This window comes from Hippocampus bargibanti, linkage group LG08, assembly GCF_051943395.1.
Source record: "Hippocampus bargibanti isolate YZ-2025 linkage group LG08, ASM5194339v1, whole genome shotgun sequence".
NCBI lineage: Eukaryota > Metazoa > Chordata > Actinopteri > Syngnathiformes > Syngnathidae > Hippocampus > Hippocampus bargibanti.
The window spans coordinates 22,791,044-22,813,084 of NC_142741.1; the positions used below are offsets into that span (position 1 = coordinate 22,791,044).

Genomic DNA, 22,041 nt, shown 5'->3' on the forward strand with positions numbered 1-22,041 from the left:
TTCGTGCATGTGTGTACTTTGGCATGTGAGAGGCTCCTAAGTGGTCATTAAACAGCTGTGAACTTATAGTCACCAATGGAAGATGGTTAAGACATGCCCAGCGCAACTCCTAAAATGTTTATGACGACCACTCTGGTAACAGATGATTCGAATTCTAATTGATCTCAATGGGAACTGTGAATCCTGGGGTGCTGACACGAGACACCTCCCGCTCGTGACGTTCCGAGCAGGATCTCCACCTCCCTGTCTGTCACTCACATCTCATCTCGTCTCGTCTCGAAGAGACCAACCTTTGCGGCATCTCTAATCATATGTCTGAGAATCGGTTTCCACGGTAACCAGGCCACCAAATACTCTCCATCCAGCGTCTCACTGACTGGAGGACCCTTTGCTGACAGCATGTATCGGCTGTGGCGATGAAACAGGTGCTCTGCGCACACACGCGCACCCACTCATAGAATGTTTTGCAAAATCTGGTAAAGTATACCTAAAAATGTGCAAAATTGTCAAAACATCAGAATGCATGAGTCCAAAATAGATACACCTTTGTTACATCACATTTTACTGAACACTGTAGTATGTCCTGTGCTCCTTAGATTGGAACCCAACGCACGTCTGCCACATGTGCGCGTGCGCGTAATGGGGAAAAAACCTCCAAAGGAGAGAAAGGCGTTTCTCAGTCATTCTTCCACAGCCAGTGCTTCCCCAGCGTGACTCCCGCTTCTCCTTGGGAGTAAAATGTTTTGTTTGTAATTTTTTGTGTAGTTTTTTGCCCCCAACTCAATCATTTCTCGCGATCATTTTTGTCAGTTTTTTTTTTTGTTTACTTTTTTTTTGGAAGAGTTGTCTGCAACTAAAGTATGCAGTGGAATGCGCAACGCGAAAGATTGGCCAAACAAGCGGAGAGCGCTTTTTGGGTGAGCACTGACAGATGGAAGAAGTAAAAAAGACAGCGCCCGGAATGCGTCCCTCCTTGCTGATAATTTGGGGAGCTTTACTCTTCAACTTCAGGTAGGCTGCTGTGTGCGTTCACGCAAGTTTAACACACTTGTAGACTTTTTTTTTTTTCCTACCCGACGTATGACAACGATTTCACTTTTAATTTCAACACAAAGCGCGACGTGATGAGTCACGTCCGTTTCTCTTAAATCCGCGCGTAAAGAAACCACACAGCGCGTAATGCGTTTTAACACACGGTCCCACCCACCTGACACTCGCCGTGTTTTTGACTGCTGCCCTTTTTACCAGCCTCGTGGACGCCAAGGAGCACGATCCCCGGTCCTCGTCCAACATGTCTCCGTCAGACTTCCTGGACTCGCTCATGGGTCGAACATCAGGCTACGACGCGCGAATACGACCCAATTTTAAAGGTTTGTTTTCACCTCTGGATTCCTTTACTATAATTAATTCAACACCACTAAGGAGCAATTAAGCATCCTTAGAGTGATTGATTGTTATCGGAGATAGCTAGGCACTGGACTTGGGATTCAATTATGGACACTGTGGCCAATTATATGAGGCATAGTTACCCAATTCAACACTAAAACACTTCCTCCATACTCAAGTTCTATTGACAATGTGAGATATATAAGATAGCAACGGAATCTTTATCAATATGGTTGTCTGGGTTGCAGTGGTGACTTTGTAAGTTCAGGAAACGAAAATATATTTTGAAAAAACTCAAGAATCCACTCTCAAATGCAAAATAAGCTATGTGTCCAGAAAGTCTCCCCAAGAGGTCTTTGATGTCATTTCATCATTAAACCAGACAGTTTCCTTTATTTCACGTAACTAAAAAAAAGTCAATGTAAGTGTGCTTTGTGGATACACATTAACTCCAGTGACAGGGTTTTTGTCATTGTCACTTGAATTCCAGAACCCACGGAAGATTGAGATTTAGGACTATATAAACATTCAATGCAGCGTTAGAATCCTTAGACTCTCCTCTTTCATTACAAAAAACGAGTTAAATACTAAATTATATTTGTCTGGAGTTATAGAGCTTGAAATGAGGGTGGCTGTCCAAAATACTATGCAATACATACATATTAGTTTATAGCGCTTTAACAACAGCTGAAGCTGGAACAAAGCGCTAACATGGAAAAATGGCAAATGCTGCCCCCTTATGGAAAGAAAAAACATTGCCATAGGCCACTTTATTGGCAGTCAAGCATGAAAAAACAAAACCCGAATAACTTTGGGAATGGCGCTCGACGTCATATTTTCAATTCGCGAATAAATTTGGGAATGGCAGTGAATGAGTTAACAATGGGTGAGTTACGAGAAAGACAGTATCTTGAATTTACCCTTAATGTAAAGGACAACCGACGTCTCTGGACAAGTTGTGTCCATAATTTGTAAAATGGCTTCAAATGACTTCTAATGAGTGTATTTTAATAAGATTCCACCGCATATAGCTATATTTTACGTTTTAAGACTCGCGCTGAATATTCCGGAAGTCTTGTTTTTGAGTTGGTGACGAGTCCGTACGTGACGTCACTAAAGGAACGCCCCTGACCGAAAAAAAAGACATATTGTAGCGGTCCTTCCATCACGTCAATGTATTTTGCTGAACTTGTTTGGTCTGGGGATCTCGTGTTGCACCCAAAAGCCGCCAGAAGAGGGCGTCCAAGCTCGATATCAGGAATTTATCAGCCTGTGGAAACGGAGGTGCCCACAGGAGGTCGCCATTTTGTGCCTCTTTTTCGGTGAGATATTTCCCCTCAATGTTGCCTCATAATGGCACGGAATAAATTCTTTAATCGATTGCAAACATGTATGCTTTCCTCTTCAGAACTATTTGAATCATATTCATCACTGGATGTGTAACAAGAAAGCATATTCTCCAAATCTGAAGCCATTGTTTTGATTCTCTAGCAAGGCAAGATGTCTTGGCGTGATGTCACGAACTGGGGGTGGGCTTACTGAAAATGCCCAATTCGCAGCTCAATTTTTTTTTGCAGATTTGGACACTTTAAGTCATTTTTATTGGTATTTTGCATTTGAATAAAAATATCATACTGCGTGTTTTGGGTATTTTAGATGCTATAAAATGTTTTTCTGATGTCAGTTAAGAAACAAAAAAGTGACGTCGGTTGTCCTTTAAATAAATCTTTAATCCCAGTGCCAAATTACTTTGATCACCAACAGTAATATCATTGCTGCAACCCACAAGTTACTGTTGACAATGTTAACAATATCGAAAGGCTTCTTTGTAGACCATATTCACCTTTACTGATTGTGTCAGAGGGAACAAATCACACCACAATAATAACAATGGCAGTATCAAACAAATCTCTGTATTATTGTGTTTGTAAATTCCAACACGTGTACCCTAATGAAGTGGCTCTAACCTGTCACCCTAACGCTGCATGTTTTTACTTCCACCAAACATCCCACCATCATGTGCACAAATGCATGACTAACAAATGAAAGGAGGTGTGTAAATACCAGAGTCCGCAGGGTGGTGTTGATGAACGCTCGCTACAAGCAGTCAGGGGGGCTGGTGTCACCCTGGCAGGTCCAAGTGATGGATGATGCCCCCATGGCAAGGCTGCAGGCTTTTCGTTTTGTGGTGGTGAGATGCTGCCGAGACACAAACAGCAGCTGTCATTTGAAACATAAGGAGGGTACCGGCTTCCTACCAGATGGGTCTGGTGGGCAGGGATTAGTCCAGATGTATTTTGGGAGGATCTTCCACTCGCTTTTAATTGGAGTCAAATGGAGCACCAAGAGATTGAGTATACAGGAAGGTGTGTGTGTGTGTTTGCCTACTACCCATCTGTCAGTATGAATAAGTACCTTAACCACATTAAAAAAGAATACTTTAGAAACATTAGGGCTTTTTAAACTTTAAAATAGGATTTTGTTCTTTTCACACCAGATGTATTTTGGGAGGGTCTTCCACTAGTTTTTTAATTGGAGTCAAATGGAGCACCAAGAGATTGAGTATACAGGAAGGTGTGTGTGTGTATGTGTGTGTGTGTGTGTGTGTGTGTTTTTACCTACTACCCATCTGTCAGTATGAATAAGTACCTTAACCACATTAAAAAAGGAATACTTTAGAAACATGAAGGCATTTTGAACTTTAAAAATAGGATGTTGTTATTTTCACACCATTAAAATGTTCTCGATGTTTTAATGTTTATTTTATTATTTGTTATTTTTATGATTATTATATATATTTTTTTTTTTGCTTAGTGCTGCAAGCCATAATTTGAATTATGGGCTGTGGTACAGTTGAAAGTCACCCATGCATTCAACTCTGAACAAACAGCCAAATACAAAATAAAAACAATACTTTCAAGAAGCTACAGTTGGCCACAACACATACTCAGATAATCACAAGGTCACACCCCTTAAAGGCAGATACACAACACTACAACTCATCTCAAATAGCATTTACCCGTGTATGTGTGTGTGTTTGTGTGACTAGTCTTGTGAGGACCACTAGCATCTTATACCATACGTAGTGAGGACATTTTTGACGAGTGAGGACCTTTTGGCCGTTCCTCACAAGGTTTTCATTCTAAAGGCTTCTAGAGGGTCTATATATGCATCTGTTTCAAAGAGGTCCTCACAAATTCACCCAAAATGAATTTTTTTTGTGTATTTTCATTTTACTTGGATACACACACGTTTTACTCACTGTGTGTGTTCGTGTGTGTGTGTGCGTGGTCAATGAGAGGAAAAAGTTCATACCACAAAAAGTTAAACGATATTTTAACCAAATTCACTACAGGTTTGAGGACTTTGAATGTAACCATTCAGAAACCTCCCTCCTGCTGTTATTTGAGATTCAAGTCCACTTTTTATTTGTTTGTTTTTAAAAAAGTTGAAGTGGGAAATGGGGTGACAATTAGTGTTCAAATGTAACACAAGTTCTCTAAACTTATCAGCAACGGTGGTCCTCATTCCTTATCTGGAGTTATCCGGACCTCACAAAACCATTGAAACAGGAATGTGTGTGTGTGTGTGTGTGTGTGTGTGTGTGTGCCTGCGTGTGTGTGTGTGTGTGTGTGTGTGTCTAAATTAAATTAGCCTTTCAAAACGACTTTTTTTGAATTCCTGTCTCTGTGTGATATTAACATTTGACATTAACATTTGTGTATAATAAATATGCAAAGAACACGGAAATCAGAATGGGGCAAATTTTTGACACTATATAAATAAACAAATACATAGGTAAATATCTAGGTAAATAGATACACACATAAATAGGTAGATAAATAAATAACTAAACATCTAGGTAAATAGATACATAAATAAATAGACAAACAACAAATAAATACATAAATAAATAAAATCTAGCTTTTTTGCATCTAAAGTGTGGCTCTGCCGCCATTATCATCAAATATTTGCAGTTGAATCAAAAACACACATTTTCCATATAAAGCAATTTCCACTCTGCGCTTGTCACACCTTGACAAGTGTGTTGCATTGTTGAAGGATGACCTAGATTTTCTTTTGCTGACATTGTTGTGAGCTGCTTTTATTTTCCTGCTCGCCCCGTTAAGTCTTAGTCAGCTGACAACAAAGCGAGGCAAATATTAATACACAGTGTGATGCAATATTGATGGGGAACGTGCGGGGAAAAGGGCAACAGCGAAGGCTGACAACCTCACTTTGGCGCCTGTCGGAAGTTTTGCCGGGACCTGAAATGGCAAAGTCTGTCAAGCTTGGCTTGGAGACTTTTACTTCAGTGCTCGTAAGAGCAATGCTAGAAAATGATCTGATTGGGGATGGAGGAGACTGGAAAGAAAGCGTTTTGGAGCTCAGATGAGAGTGAGGGGAAAATCATGTCAAACGGACTTCATTTGGGAGTTATGAAAGAAATTAGGACATTCAGAGTATTTGCATTATTTATGAGCACTTTTGCACATTAAAAAATGTCCATTTAAGCATGTCCACTCCCAGGCCAAAACATTCGGAACACCTGTGCACATCTCATGAAATCCACTCTGAGAGCTGTTTTGATTGGGATTGGTTAGGTTTGATTGTAACCACCCGACTTCTTCACGAGCACTCTAAATGCCATTTCATTCACTATGAACTGAGATGTGGGACACACTGAGATCATCTATACCGCCCCCAAAATTACCCTGCAGAGAGAAAATAAAGATCATTCAGTTCAACATGTCACAGAGAAGAAGTGTTAACAACCATGCCAAATTTGAAAGTTATACAAAAAAAGTTACCAAGCACATAAAATGAGTAATAAAAATTGTTTAAAATCAAGCCATTGTCTCCGCTCTCAAATGCTCTGTTGGCATTTATAAAACCATCCCTAAATGAATAATGGATTCTTCCAGCCAACGCATCACGATGTTTAGGTATTTAAACTCATTCAATGCCAGGCGTGCAAAAATGTGTCCACTCCAATGCCAGGGTTTTTGTCATTGTCACTCAAATTCCAGCACCCACAGAATATTAAGTTTTAGGACTACATAAACATTTAATGCAGCGTAAGAAACCACAGACTCTCATTTTTCATTAGAAAAAAAGTTATATCCTAACCTATATGGGTCTGGCGTTATGAGCTTGAAATGAGGGCGACTGTCCAAAATACAGCGCTTTAACAACAGCTTGAGCTGGAACAAAGCGTTGACATGGGAAAAAAAAGGTAAATGCTGCCCCCTTGTGGAAGGGGAAAACATTGGCAGAGATCTGGCTGGTGCTGTATTGGCACCCAAGCAAGCAAAAAACAAAACCGGAACTAATTCAGGAATTGCACTCTACGTCATATTTTCAATTCACAAATAAATTTGTGAATGGCAGTGAATGTGTTAATATAACCGATATTGCTATATTCAAGGACAACCGACGCCACCAGACAAGTTGTGTCTGGAGGCGTGTGTGGATGTGTGTTTTGCATTTGACTAAAAATATCAGCCTGCATGTTTTGGGCTATTTTAGATGCTATAAAACTTATTTTCTGATGTCAGTTAGGAAACAAAAAAATGGTGTCGGTTGTCCTTTAAAGCCTCCATTGGCTAAAATATATTGTAACATCACAGCAGAGCTTTAGCATGCCACAACAAATAGCTCTAAAGCCGCCTGTCAAGATGCTAGCTGCCAACTAAAAATAAATAAATATACATAAATAAAGGCCTTTACTTGCTATTTCAGCCTTTCTCTGTGTGAGGCGTACACACTGAGAGCTGACAACGATGAACTCTAGGATGAGAAAGCTCGCAACCTAACTTGTCATAATTGATCCAGATAACTGTGATGTGAATGGAGATCCTCAAGTTTTTAAGTGAGGGGCAACTAATGCCAGTAGGTTGCTGGACTTCATCTTATCTGCCTTCATGTTAGCATAAAGCTAACCTCCAAAACCAAAACACTTCTCTGATTTGACTAGTTTACATGGTTTTTCTGTCAAAGGTGGTTGGGAGTGATGGAATTGCATTGTATGGTGTCCCTAATGGTTGAAAACAAGCACGCTCATCCTTCATTGGCACGGCCTAATCAACGTGTTTAAGGCGTGTCATTGTCATTCCGTTCCACAGGTGTCCCCGTAAACGTTACATGCAATATTTTTATCAACAGCTTCGGCTCGGTCACGGAGACAACCATGGTGAGTTCTCCGGCATTGCGGCTGCTCGACTGTGCACAAGTGTGAGTGAATGTGTTATGTGTCCCTCAACCTGCAGGTCCGCCCGTTAACGTTACCTGCAACATATTTATCAACAGCTTTGGTTCTATAGCTGAAACTACTATGGTGAGTTGAGGGGTCGAAAATACGGAGTGAATTTGTTACCTTTTTAAAAATACATATTATTTTAATCATCTTTTCACAAAACACAATAATTGAGTGGTGCCTTGAGATACAAGTGTAATAACAGCAAATTCAAAATCTTTAGTCATCTTTCCCCATTGAGAATTTGTGTGTGCGCCATGGCCCAATCAAGGGCAATTAATACACACCAAACACACATGCGGTTTTCACAATTGACTCAAGTAGCCTATTCTATTTAATATGAATTATTTTAGGCAAAGGATAAAGAATATATACCAGACATTGTCTTTCTGCATGTGTTGCTCAACCGTTTGTGTTTGAATAACTGTCGCCTCAAGGGTTATAATCATGCATTGGTTAGCCTATCTACAGCATTTCACGTTGCTGATTGTTTTAAGTGAACGTGTAGTTCTATTTGTTTCGGTTGGCAGTAAACATCAACTGTAAATGGCATTAAACTTTTTGAAGCATAGTTTGCTCTATGACAAGGCAATGCTTGTTGTAAAGTCATTTGGGTTCTGTTATTTGGCTAATAAGTAGAGTATTTCAATTTTTTACTCATAATTTCAAGGACAACCGACGCCTCCGGACAAGTTGTGTCCATAATTTGTAAAATGACTTCTACTGAGCGTATTTTAAAAAGATTACACTGCATATAGCTATATTTTACATTTTAAGACTCGCGCTGAATATTCAGGAAGTCCTGTTTTCGAGTTGATGACGATACCTGACGTGATGTCACATTTGGAACGCCCCTGACAGAGAAAGCGACACACAATGCATTTTGCGGTACTTTGGTCTGAAAACTTCGTGTTGATAGCGAAATTAGAAGGAAAACACATAAATAACACGATGGTGAATCGTGTGTTGCACCAAGACTACTATTTGATATTCGCTGACACAAATTCCCAGCAGACAAATCAGCCCGTTTCCGACGGAGCTTGGGCGCCATCTTGTGCATTTTCTGGGACGCTACATTGCTGTCATTGACGGCTCGAATTGATATTGGAGGACTCCTTTAATCGATTGCAAACATTTATGTTTTCCTCTTCAGGACTATTTGAATCATATTCATAACTTTTAGATGCTATAAAACGTTTTTCTGATGTGAGGAAACAAAAAAATGGTGTTGGTTGTCCTTTAAAGGAAGAAACATGTCAGAATAATGGTTTGACATCAAAAAAACATTCAAATTGAGTCACTGGTATCTCAAGGTACTGATATATCATCTCTCACCAAATGAACAAAAATGTGATCGAGAGAAATATCAGCAGTTAATCCAAGGATTAACGTGCACAATTTTTTTTTTTTTTTTTGCAAACCTTGATTAAAAAAAAACCTATCCAGTTATCACAAGAAATAGGAACTGAACACGAACAAATGCAGTTCCCTGACCGTCCAAGAAATTTGCCATTGCTTTTTCTTTCTTCTCAACGAACCATTAAAACACACAACATCTCGGTTCAGCAAGCTCCAACCCGGCCGTGGCAAAAGTGAGGAGAATGTGGGACACAAAATGGCAAGCCATGCTACTAAATGACAAGAACTGATCCTGAATCAGAAAGCATTAATAGTCCCACAATGGGGAAATATGCAACTTTCTATTTGCATCATTTTTCTGAGAGAAACTGTAGACTTAGACTGTAGACTTAGACTTCACTTTTTTTCCAATCAAAAGAGCCTGTTGGAGGATCATGCAGCGAATATTAATGACACATTTTGCTTTCCGCAAACATAATTCCCTTCTTTTTTCTCTCATTAATCTAAGATAATAATTCATTCTGTAAACCCCAGCTGGTAAATCTCCACAAGTCCAGCTAATCACAGCGTGTGGCAGCTGGAGCTTCTACAAGCGCTGATATGCTAAAATGTAGCTGCTGCTAACGGGATCAAAATACAAAAAAAGAAGAAAAAAACGGAGCACGGCAGCACCCCACCAAAAGCTTCATAATGGCTGCTAATCACCACTTAGATCGTGAATGGAGGATGTTAATTCGGGCCCAGGCAGGCGATTACTCGGATTTCGACATGGGCGCGAGGGCTCACGAGGCGCCAACACGCTGATGAAATGTCAAACAACATAAGAGCTTGTCATTGCGGCGACACATGCTTCCCATTGCTCCGTGCTTTGCTGCTCTCTCACGTTCCGCATCTAATAAACATATCATTTGCTTTCTATTTTGGCTCCTACACGATTGCGCTTAATGAGAAAAGTTGCCGCAAATTGGAACGCGACCATTTTTTTCATAAAAGGCAACATATTAAAATATAAGACAGGGACGACTGGATGACGCAGATTCATTTTCACTTGTTTATTTACAATGTATCACTTGTTGTGTTTTAATTTTTCGATTGATTGCAACTTTTTGGATCTGTGTTGTGAGCATGCGAGATTGTTTTTCTGTATTTGAGTTATTTGATTTTAACAATTGTAGTAGTCTCCCGTGAAGTGACGAATACGAATGATGAGAAAAGGATTATAATCATTATTATTATTAATAGTAGTAGGAGTAGTAGTAGTAGTAGTAGTAGTAGTAGTAGTAGTACTAGTAGTAGTAGTATTAGTAGTAGTAAAAGTAGTTGTACAGTAGTAGTGGTAGTATGGTTTTTTTGCAGCAAGACTGAATTTGAATGACATAAAACACAAATTGGCTGTTTAAAAATCAGCTCGTATGTGCTCCTTTTTATTTATCTTCCAAGTCGTAGCCCAAAACAGTGTTTACCAACATTTCAGCGAATGTACAAACAGTATTTTATATTAGAAAACCCGAATGGAACAACATAAATGCCACCATAATCACATTGACACTCAAATTATGATGATTTTGTCTCCCAAGTTTACTTACTATTAAATCTGAACCTTTTGAGTTCAAGTTAAACTTCTATAAATAAAGGTTTGTGGATGGTAACAAATGTATGCATGCAAATTTGCAATCTACTGCAGCAAAATGGAATGTGTTAGGGGGGTTGCAAATAAAAACAACAAAATATTGCATGTGCAAAAAAAAATGACAGAAGACTGAACTTTGTCCTTGTAATGACAGGTGAGCAAAAATAAAATATGTTTTATACTTTTAGAGCAATGAAGTGAAATTGGATAACTTTCCACATTTCAATGTTAGCAAGAAAGCTTATCTTGCGCAAATTGAAATCAAACATCAGGTCGGAAAAGTCTGACCATTTTCCGTTTTAACCGTCGTTTACACGATGATGCATCATTTCTCAAGGTCAGACCAAGAGTGCGACATATTTGCAAGAGGCAATGGGCTTCCTTTCAGGCAGTGACGGCGTACCACACGTTATCAGAAATGCGCTGTTAGTCCGTCAATAATCTGTGGCAACACTATCTATAAAGTGAGACCTCAACTTATGAATTTAATTGGTTCCCAGACAGAGTGTGTAAGGCGAAAAGTGTGTATCTCAAAAAAAAATTCCCATAGGAAACCATTAAAATGGGAATAATCTGTTCCCGGGTTTCCATAAAATATACTTTTCAACTAAATAAGCCTAAAAAACTACACACAACATACCTTATTCTATGTATAATAAATGTGCTATTGTCTTGTAATGAAAGAAATACACTGCATTGTATCATAAAGTCACTTTATTTACATTTGTGATGGTCATTTATGGCTTGATGGAATGGCGTTGGAGGTCGAAGGTCAAAGGGAATTGCTGTTTGGAAAGAGAGGCGCATTACATGACGACTGTAATTAAAGAAATAAACTGCTGTAAAATAAAGTTTTATTTACCTTTTTGATGGTCGTTGATGGCTTATGGAAGGAGAGTCACCTTCCATAAGGACTGTTGGTAACTTAACCTCTGGTGCTGTTCGGTCGTGTGCTTCCGCCGAAGATCACTCCGCCAGCCGTGGTGGGTGTGTATTATGAAAATAGTGCTTATTATAAGGTTTAATTTTCATAAATTTGACGTTTGTAAGACAAAAGTTTGTAAGATAAGGTGTTTGTAAGTTGAGGTCTCACTGTATATGTAAGAAAAAAAGCTTTTATTCCAACAATTAAAATCAGAATGGTGCATGAGCATACAAATGTGCCTTTTGTCAATTATCCTACGACACTACATTCTCGATGCCCTTTGAGGCACTCTTTTCAGTTATTTTAGCTAATTCCCTGCCAGCCATGTTCCTCCTTCTGTATCAAAACAAGACTACGAGACATTATCAAAGAGATGAGATTTATCGATGAAACCAACTGCTTATATTTCTCGGAGTTTGACCTCGCCAGCTGAGGTTAAATGTCAGATTGATAAACACACGGAGCAGAGTCGTATTTCACGGAATTGAACTTTTAGTCGTGATTCCCACTGTGGCAAAACAATGAGACTATTGATTTTTGAAGAACCCATGGTCCCAGACGGCAGGAGTAGTTTGAATTTGATCTGATCAAAAGCTGCCCGTTGTTGTTTTCTCTGCTCTGCTGGGCAGAATTGAAACTGAACTTTCAACCTTCAGGCAAATGATGTCAATAAACAGTGAAAGAAAAGGAATTGAGGTTGGAGGATTTACGACATAATATGGTGGTGGAAGCTAATATCAAATGTCAGACTAAATTACTTTTTTTGACGGGAGGCGGGGGAATGGTGAACTTGAAAACATTTAACTGGAACTATAATTTTTCATGTCAAGGCAGGAACCCTATTGATTTCTTGAAGATCGGAATACATTTTTAAATTAAAAAAAAGAGAGAGAGAACCTTATGGATTGGCGCGGATACTCTCTCGACGAAGTAAGCGTAAAACATACTAGCTCCATGTCAAAGCACCAGTGTAATTTTTTTAACTTTAAGGTACTACAAAAGGTATATTTAAGTCAGGTCGGAATATTGCTCCTTCAAGCACTGTTTTGGGCTACAAATTTCAAATTGATCATCCAAATCGAAATGGTATTGCATTTTCAGTCAAACAAAAAATCCTGTATCCAGTATCTGATATGGGATATTCGAGGTGATTCAGGGTACACGTGTAGGCAGATTTTGCTTTGTAAAGAGATTTCGGCTGCTATTGGCAGTGTCTGAAACTCATAACAAAAAGTTAGCGGACACCAGGGGAGACAACTCTGAAAAGTTGCCTGCCCCATTTTTCACAACTTGAAACACAATAAGACGACTAATCGCAAAAAAAAAAAAAAACATTGTTGTGAAGTATAAAGGATTTTTTTTTAATTAAAGCAAATGCTCCACTGCTTAATACATGGTAAATAACCCTTGCTGATGATTTTGCTCCAGTTGTCGTTTGTCGTCATGGTGCACAATGCAATGTTTGTGTTGCGTTGTCTGCTAATAGCCACGTGGACTCCTCTTTCTAAGCGCCTTTCAAAATTCTCAAGTACACTTTACAGTCACGGTATAGTCCATAGCACGAAACAGGCTTCTGCCGTGCATGCAAATTACCAAACGAACGTTCCTTTTTGCAATTTGCATACTCGGCACGGCAGCCAATCAGAAGCCTGTTTCGTGCTTCGGACTATACCGTGACTGTAAAGTGTACTTAAGAGTTTTGAAAGGCGCTTAGAAAGAGGAGTCAATGTGGCTTGTAGCGGTTTGTTGTAGATTTTGCTTTCTTGAAACAAACATTTGATTTGAAAATAATCGTTTTTTTTTTCTTGAAGAAGTTGTTGGCCACCCGGGCCGAGACGTTTCGAAAGTTGTACGCGCGACGTAAAAGTTGTACGCCCCGGGCCTCCGGGCAGACGTTATTTCAAACACTGCTATTGGTCAAGGTAAATCGATGGGCTGAAATATAAATGAAAACAAGGATATTGATTTGGGATGAAATATTCGCCAAATTCAAATCAGTCGGGCTGACAAATTGTAATGTCTATTCTGGGCCAATTTTCTTCACCAGCGATCACTTCGCGGGGACTACTGCTGTCTTTGATATTACCCAATGTTTTTTTAATTGCAATTTCCCAGTACACCCCCCCCCCCCAAAAAAAAAAAAAAAAGAGAAGCGATTGTATGAAAGTACAATGCAGATGACTGACTTTGTGTTACCAGCATAAGCCCAATAGCCACACCATAAAAAAATATGCAAAGCCGCTTGTCATGTCTGCAGGATTACAGAGTGAATATCTTCCTGCGGCAGAAGTGGAATGACCCCAGGCTGGCGTACAGCAAATACCCAGACTCCTCTCTGGACCTGGACCCGTCCATGCTGGATTCTATTTGGAAACCCGACCTCTTTTTTGCCAACGAGAAGGGCGCCAACTTCCACGACGTAACCACGGACAATAAGCTTCTGAGAATCTTCAAGAATGGCAATGTCCTCTACAGTATCAGGTGAAAGACAACAAAGAAAATGTAACCTACACAAGTGGTTGATACCCTTTCTTTCTTGCATAAAAGTAAATTAAAAGTACAGTTTGATTTACATGGTTGGCAAAATTATTACCCTAATTTATACAACACGGATATTAGCTCATTTTTTTCTTCTTAAATATCAAAGGTTGACGGGAGACATTTTAAAATGGGATTTGATCTCATTGTCATTGTCCCCTTTGACGTTCTGAAATTCACTGCATGTAGATTAAAAAATAATACTTTTTTTAATGGAATTACTGCACGGTAATCTCAGAGAGATTTGTTAAAGGCTGAAAAAAAAAATCCTAAAATTAAACTTTATGCCCAGTTTGCATGGTCTCCAAAAGAATTCTGAGTCTAACTGGAGACTTTAATGAAGGCCAAATAGTAGGTATGGTATTTCAGTATCACATCAACCAACAGCCCAATTCAATCTTCTCCACACACAACTGAAAGTGTTTCAGTCTATTACGAAATCTGCTCGGGGATGATCGGTGCTCAGGTGGAGGCCAACGCAAGAGATGAAAGCTGGTTAGCCTCCATCGCTGTTCGCGGCAGGGAAAGATGGCAGGGGGTCCAGTGGGTATCCGAATGTATCGGCGAGACAATAAGTTGCAGTAATGAAAGTGTGATTGGAAGCCGCTGGAGTGAATCCTTGCTGATGTCTCCCGGCGCATAGCACGGGAGACACCAGAACCCAAGTAGCACCGCGCCACGCTTTACTACTATTGCAATGCTTTCTGTTGTTTGTCTCCATTCATTTGCCTTCTCGTGGTCATTCAAGGTTGACTCTCATACTGTCCTGTCCGATGGATCTGAAGAACTTCCCGATGGATGTCCAGACGTGTACAATGCAACTGGAGAGTTGTAAGCTAGTATTTGCTTTGGTTTGCAACTTAGCGTGTCATGAACGTTACAGGTGACTTAGGAAAGGATGACCATTGACTTTTGGTTTTGCCTCCCGGTAGTTGGCTACACCATGAATGACTTGATCTTCGAGTGGCTGGAGAACGGCGCCGTGCAGGTGTCAGATGGTCTGACGTTGCCTCAGTTCATCATGAGGGAGGAGAAGGAGCTGGGGTACTGTACCAAGCACTACAATACGGGTAAGAGGATGCCGCATTTTGCTGTAAATCAGCCACATTGTAGTTAGGGTTTCTCTCGAGTGCCGTTATGAATTCGGGTAAACCGTTAGAATGTTTCCTCTCCTCTACACATCACATACAGAACGCACAACAAATTAATGAATAACTAGTTTTCAAATCTAAAGTCAAGAATAATGACTGTTATTGTGGTTTACATATGACAATTTTAAATTTTGATTCGGACTTTAGCAAGCATCATGACACTTGACATGCTTGATTTGCTTTCCGAATAAAATTATGTGGCGGGCCAGATTTGGCCCTCGGGCCTTGACTTTGACACCTGTAGTGTCTACTGTATGAACCACAGCTCAGGTAGTATCAGAACCGGGCTGGCAATCTTTTCCCAACAGGCAAGTTCACCTGCATCGAGGTGAAATTCCATCTGGAGCGTCAGATGGGCTACTACCTGATCCAGATGTACATCCCCTCCCTCCTCATTGTCATCCTCTCGTGGGTGTCCTTTTGGATCAACATGGATGCCGCCCCTGCTCGAGTGGCACTTGGTATTACCACTGTGCTCACCATGACCACGCAAAGTTCCGGCTCGAGAGCTTCGCTTCCAAAAGTAAGAGCAGCATCACTTGTTGTGGGAAGTTTTTATATTCCTGTAATAAACTCGCAGTTGCGCCAAATGATGTCTTTGTAGGAGGAAACCGACAAAATGCGGAAGTATACATGGTCTTCGGAATAATGCTGTAACTGCTGTCAAACCTGTAGCGGATAGGAATACAGTTGGTGAAAGAACCACATGCTGCTTCACCATATATAGGGATTATTATCTGATCACATGTAATTGCCTATTCCTCTTGTACATTTTTTTTTTGCAGTTCCCAACTTGTTTTTAATCGATAGACTTCTTTTCGACAAAATGAAAGCACACTCGTCCTCTGGGAAGGTTTGCAGGTGTGAAGATAACAAAATATCTTGACGTTTAACATCTGCCAGTGGTTGCCAGTGTGATGCCTCCTAATGGTGCTTCCAAATACACTGTCGGCTTTTGCCGATAAGGGAAAACTCCTTTCTCCAGATCAAATTGGGATCCTCTCCAAGATGTAATAAGTTCTCCAAAGGCTCATGCTCCACTTTCTCACCAACTTGGATGAAAGTTAAAATGTTTTCATCGACTCTTAGGACTCCAAATGCCTTCACTCAGAATCAGATGTAGTAGAAGTATGTAGAACACTTCGAAAGAATTTATCTCCGATAGTATAGGCTACACCATTGATCACAATAACAAGCAACTATGACTAACCAAGACATGGTATATTAGTACGGGTGAAAAAATTGTAAATTAAGGGTACCATTGTGCAGTAATCCCATGTGTGACAATGTCATCGAGCAGAGATCATTGGTGCAATTCAATACAGTATACTGTATTATGATGGCTGTGCAGTTGGTGCAGATAACATGTTGCACCATTGGTAGATGATTCAACTTTTCAGGAATATCTTGACGTGAATGACTGGGAATCTACGCATGACCTTCCATGAAATGTTACCTGACAGCAGCGAGGATCAGAAGCTCTTGTGGTCACAATTAAGTTAAATGTTGAATGTTCGTAAAATTACGAGGATTACAATACAATACAATCCAACACAATAAAATACAATACATATTGATTTATATAGTGCTTTAACAACAGCTGAAGCTGTAACAAAGCGCTTAACATGGACAGCTATTATACCCAGGAAATAAAGCAGTCACAAAGATAGCAGAAAGCACCAGGGAGTAAAACTAAGGTCAAATCGGAATCATGCAGAGTTGAATGCCAAAGAGTACAAGTGAGTTTTGAGACGGGTTTTAAAGATGGGCAGCGAGGAGGCTTGCCGAATGTTCGGTGCAAGGTCATTCCAGAGAGTGGGAGCAGCAACGGAAAAGGCTCGATCCCCTCTGAGCCTGTTTAATTTTTGGTACATCTAATAATGTTTGGTCAACAGATCTGAGGCGCCGGGTAGGGTGTAGGTGTGAATGAGCTTGGAGAGGTAAGGAGGACCGAGGCCATTTAAAGATTTGAAAACAAGTAATAAGATCTTGAAAAGAAGTCTAAAATGTATAGGAAGTAAAGCGCATTTCAGTAATCGAACCGAGATATGACAAATTGAGGATTGTCAAGAAATACTCAGCAGATACATTGTTGAAAACAAAAAATTACAAGAAAGGCAATTTGTGTTCTTGAAGCACAAATATGATGTCACGTTACGGCCCTGGTAAAGCGGTTTTGCTTTACAGAAGCTTTTGGGCGCAACGCAAGTTACTTTCGGGGGAAAAGGAGCTAATGAGAAAGTCATTTTTATCGCTAGCGCACCAGCAGTTACCTGTGTAGTTTCTATCAACTGCCTCTCGACGAACTCTTCCTTTTGTACTTTTTCAAGCAAAGTGTGAGGCGCGCGGTGCGGAGAGATCACAGTCTTATCCAATTTCACTGAAGACGGGGGATTCTAAAAGGCAGCGTTCCGCGTATCTCACTTCTAAATGCGCCTGCAAATTGTTCAATGTTGCTCGTAGTAAATGCATGAGGGAGACACACGTTGAGGATCCATGAAGTGATTAGTCTGTGTTTGTACGAGCGCGGCATAGCTCATCAAACACGTTGACGGTCTCGAACATGAAAGACACGTGCGGTGATGAATATTTCAAATGAGCTCTTGGAGAGGCGCCACTCGTGAAAGTAGGAAGTCGGTGCGCTCCAGTGGTCGGATTAAGCTGAGTTGTGGCATCCCGCGCTCTAAATCGGCAGTCACGGAAGAAGTGAGGTGACGCTGACGTACAGCTTTCATCTTCCTCACAATGATGACAGGATGGAATCAGCGATTGTTTATGGCTGAGGCGGTTAATGTCGTTCCCAGTGCGTTTATTGTCACACTAACATCAATACTGGCCTAACCACTTCTCTATAGTTAGGAGTGCATAAGCAGAGAAACATAAATCCGACGTGATTAATCGATGTTTGAAATAACGTCTGCCCGGAGGCCCGGGGCATAAAACTTTTACGTCGGGCGCACAACTTTCAAAACGTCTCGGCCCAGGTTGGAGGTAATTCCTTAATTAAAAAAATCCTTTATACTTCTTCAAGAAAAAAAAAAAAAAAAAAACACACTCAAAAAAAACACTTCAAATCAAACATTTGTTTTATTTAATAAAGCAAAAGCTACAAGCAACTTACTGCTAACTGTTAACTTTGCTGCTGTGAAATGTAAATTTCTCCACTGCGAGACTAATAAAGGCAAATCCAATCCAATCCAAACATCTACAAGCCACGTGGACTCCTCTTTCCAAGCGCCTTTCAAAACTTTAAAGTACACTTTACAGTCACGGTACCGTGACTGTACCCAACGCAAACATTTCATTGTGCACCATGACGACAAACGACAACTGGAGCAAAATCTTCAGCAAGGGATATTTACCATAAATTCAGCAAGGGAGCATTGGTGGTAGGTACTTCCTTAATTAAAAAAATCCTTTATACTTCGCAAAAATGTTTTTTTTTTTGCGGTTAGTCATCTTATTGTGTTTTAAGTTGTGAAAAATGGGGCAGGCAACTTTATGGCCGGGCAGGCAACTTTTCAGAGTTGTTTGCCCCGGTGTCCGCTAACTTTTTGTCACGAGTTTCAGACACTGGATTAATTTTGGAAAATTATGCCATTTTAGACTTCTTTTTATGCCAAAGTGTAATCGATCTTCTGACCAAATGCAGAAGCTGTAATTCAAAAATGTGTCCCACTGCCCGCAGGTCTCCTACGTGAAAGCAATTGACATCTGGATGGCGGTGTGCCTGCTTTTTGTATTTGCGGCATTGCTCGAATACGCCGGGGTTAATTTCGTCTCCAGGCAACAGAAAGAGTTCCTCCGCTTGAGGCGAAGACAAAGGAAGAATCACAAGGTAGACTCTCAACCTTGCTTGTTTACTGATGTTTGCGCAGGCACGTTGAGGCGATGAAGATAAGAAAAGCCTTGTCAACAGTGAGATTGCTGAACAACATTTAGATTTCTATTCTGTTTACTGTTAATGATTGAGGATTTAAGAAGTAAACTGACAATAATGTGTATGGAAATATCAACAATATTGTTATGATTTCATTCAATTATGCTCAAACTATTTTACGGATCTTGGAAATAGCCCTCTGGCCGTCTTAAGCTAGCTCCTAGCATCACTAGCATATCCTGTACATACAAAGAAGTGGCAACTATGTCGAAATGATATTGATCAAAGAAATCAATTGAAACTTGCTTCAAATTTGGTCCTCTGAGTCAAATTGGTTGAATGTTCACATTTTAGGTAAGAGGGGGAGTACACTACTAAATTGTTTCTAGTTTTGCTGTTGAAAGAAGGGCGACATGATGTCAGGCCCGGCAAGCTTCTCGCAATTATTTGATTCAAAGCCCCGTTTGGAAATAACGTGGAACTATTTTTAAATGATCTGTTTTAAATAAAACTATATATCTTTTGATCTGAAACTCAAATGTCTTTGCAATTCTATTCCTTTTTTTGGGGGGGGGGGGGGTACAACATATGAATGTAGTCAAATGTGCATCTTGCCCTAACCTCCCTCTTTGAGTAGCTTATTCCACCCGAGGTTTAATGTGTCCACATTTGTTATTTTTTTTTTGTTTTTGTTTTCCAGGATGAAGATATGCGTGACGGACGCTTTAATTTCACTGGCTACAATATGAACCAGTGTCTGCCAAGCAAAGACGGCTCAGTTGTTAAAAATGCTGCTCCGGCTGTAAACCCTCAACCGTGTGTGCCCAATGACAATGACAACCAGAAAAAGAAGTTTGTGGACCGAGCCAAGAGGATCGACACCATCTCTCGAGCTGCCTTCCCTCTGGCCTTCCTCATTTTTAACGTATTTTACTGGATCACCTACAAGATCATCAGGCACGAGGACGTTGACAAAAAGTAACGACTCCGCTCTTCAGCTTGTTTCTCAGACTTGAGATAAGATCATTGAGGAGCACTGCCAGGAGATGTTCTTTCAGGGATAAAAAGTCGTAGGTTCGTGAACCTTAAAGGACAACCGACGTCTCCGGACAAGTTGTGTCCATAATTTGTAAAACGGCTTCAAATGACTTCTACAGAGCGTATTTTACAAAGATTCCACCGCATATAGCTATATTTTACGTTTTAAGACTTGCGCTGAATATTCCGGAAGTCTTGTTTTTGAGTTGGTGACAAGTCCTCACGTTACGTCACTGAAGGAACGCCCCTGACCGAAAAAAAGGACACATTGTAGCAGTCCTTCCATCACGTCAATGCATTTTGCTGTACTTCGTTTGGTCTGAAAACTTCGTGTCGCACCAAAAAGAGGTAGAAGAGGGCGACAAAGCTCTGTGTCTGGAATTAATCAGCCTGTGGAAATGGAGCTTTGTCGCCATTTTCTGCCACTTTTTGGTGCTGTATTTCCTGCCCCCAGATACCTCAAAATGGCACGGAATAAATTCTTGTATGCTTTCCTCTTCAGAACTATTTGAATCATATTCATAACTGGATGAGTAACAAGAAAGCATATTCTCCGAATCTGAAGCCATTGTTTTGATTCTCCAGCAAGGCAGGACGTCTTGGGGTGACACTACAAACAAGGGGGCGGGACCTTCTGAAACTGGTGACTTCCGGGTTCATTTTTTTTGCAGATTTTGGACACTTTAAGTCATTTTTATTGGTGTTTTGGATTTGACTAAAAATATCATACTGCGTGTTTTGGGTATTTTAGATGCTACAAAACGTTTTTTTGATGTCAGTTAGGAAACAAAAAAGGAATGTTGGTTGTCCTTTAAGGGAATGTTCAGATGGTACGGCTGCAATTACTGATTTAGGAAAACGGTGAGGAGAGGGGACTCAAGGTTCAGTAGCATTCCGGTGACGGTGGACCAAATTTTTTTCTAACTCTTCTTTACCTTGGAGTCTGTACAATTAAGATACCATTTGTAATTGTCAGGTAGCTTCGTCTGAGTGACATTTCCAGGCTGCCACGGGAGGAACTTATTTTATTTTATATTTCTCTACCATCACACCACTTCTTTTAAAGACAATATAGTGTCAAGTGAAAGATGTATTATACAAAAGCACATGCCGTCATGTTATATTTGGATTATATATGGATGTGCGTTTGTAATAATTCAAAGATGTCCTGATTAATTGGGGTTTTACCAAGTTATATGTATTATTTAATAATACAGTAAAGTCTCGTTATATCGATATTCAAGGGAGTCCGAAAAAATATCGATATAACCGGGACTATCGATATATCCGACCCTGTTTGAATGTAATTTTCTCCGTGCGTGCATAGAAATAGTATCGATATAACCGTGACTATCGATATATCCGATATCGATATAACGAGACTTTACTGTGTATATATATATACACTGACCATAATATACTCATCCGCTGATCACAAATAAGGCAGGAAATCTCTTTTTGATTCATGTGTACATCTCATTATAGTTGTTGTAACATCCCAGCAATGAACCACGATTCTACTTCGAATCTTGAAAAGCGAAATACCGACGGACAATTTTCCAGTTTAAAAATACATTTTGTGTGTAACATAGTCCACTCTTTTTTTGTAGCATTAATCCAATGAACTATAAGTGAGGGGAGGCTTGGTTATTTGAAAAGAAATGACCTTTCTGGATACTTGTCTTGCAATGGCCATGTACCATTTGACACGTTGAATGGAGACGTATGATTCTTCACTGCATCGGTGGGCGGAAAGGATGATACTGAAACTGTCTCGCATGTATTCTATAGAACCGCTAATGGACCCGAGGAACTCTTTCTTTGAATGCTACTATTGAAAATGTTTATTTATCAGCCTCAACGTCAATAAACATAACC

The 22,041-nt window shown here is 40.1% G+C and overlaps 1 protein-coding gene across 3 annotated transcripts; it reads left to right on the plus strand.

The window, feature by feature from the left end:
- Positions 1-708: 708 nt before the first annotated feature.
- Positions 709-22,041, plus strand: glra2 (glycine receptor, alpha 2). Of its 3 annotated transcripts, none has more exons than XM_089002910.1 (9): positions 709-1,011; positions 1,249-1,370; positions 7,512-7,579; positions 13,814-14,037; positions 14,843-14,925; positions 15,027-15,164; positions 15,554-15,768; positions 18,934-19,083; positions 19,826-22,041. In XM_089002910.1, exons 1-9 carry the CDS (start codon positions 932-934, stop codon positions 20,105-20,107), a joined length of 1,362 nt encoding a protein of 453 aa, XP_088859036.1. In that variant the 5' UTR covers positions 709-931; the 3' UTR covers positions 20,108-22,041. The 3 variants fall into 3 exon arrangements, with proteins under 3 accessions (XP_088859036.1, XP_088859035.1, XP_088859037.1); XM_089002909.1 differs by lacking the exon at positions 7,512-7,579 and adding an exon at positions 7,656-7,723; XM_089002911.1 differs by lacking the exon at positions 709-1,011 and adding an exon at positions 7,656-7,723 and having other exon boundaries at positions 1,250-1,370.

Coding starts and splice junctions, on each gene's coding strand:
- glra2 (XM_089002910.1), top strand. CDS start 932: ATGGAAGAAGTAAAAAAGACAGCGCCCGGAATGCGTCCCTCCTTGCTG. Junction 14,038..14,842: donor AATGTCCTCTACAGTATCAG/GTGAAAGACAAC, acceptor TGGTCATTCAAG/GTTGACTCTCATACTGTCCT. Junction 15,769..18,933: donor CGAGAGCTTCGCTTCCAAAA/GTAAGAGCAGCA, acceptor CACTGCCCGCAG/GTCTCCTACGTGAAAGCAAT.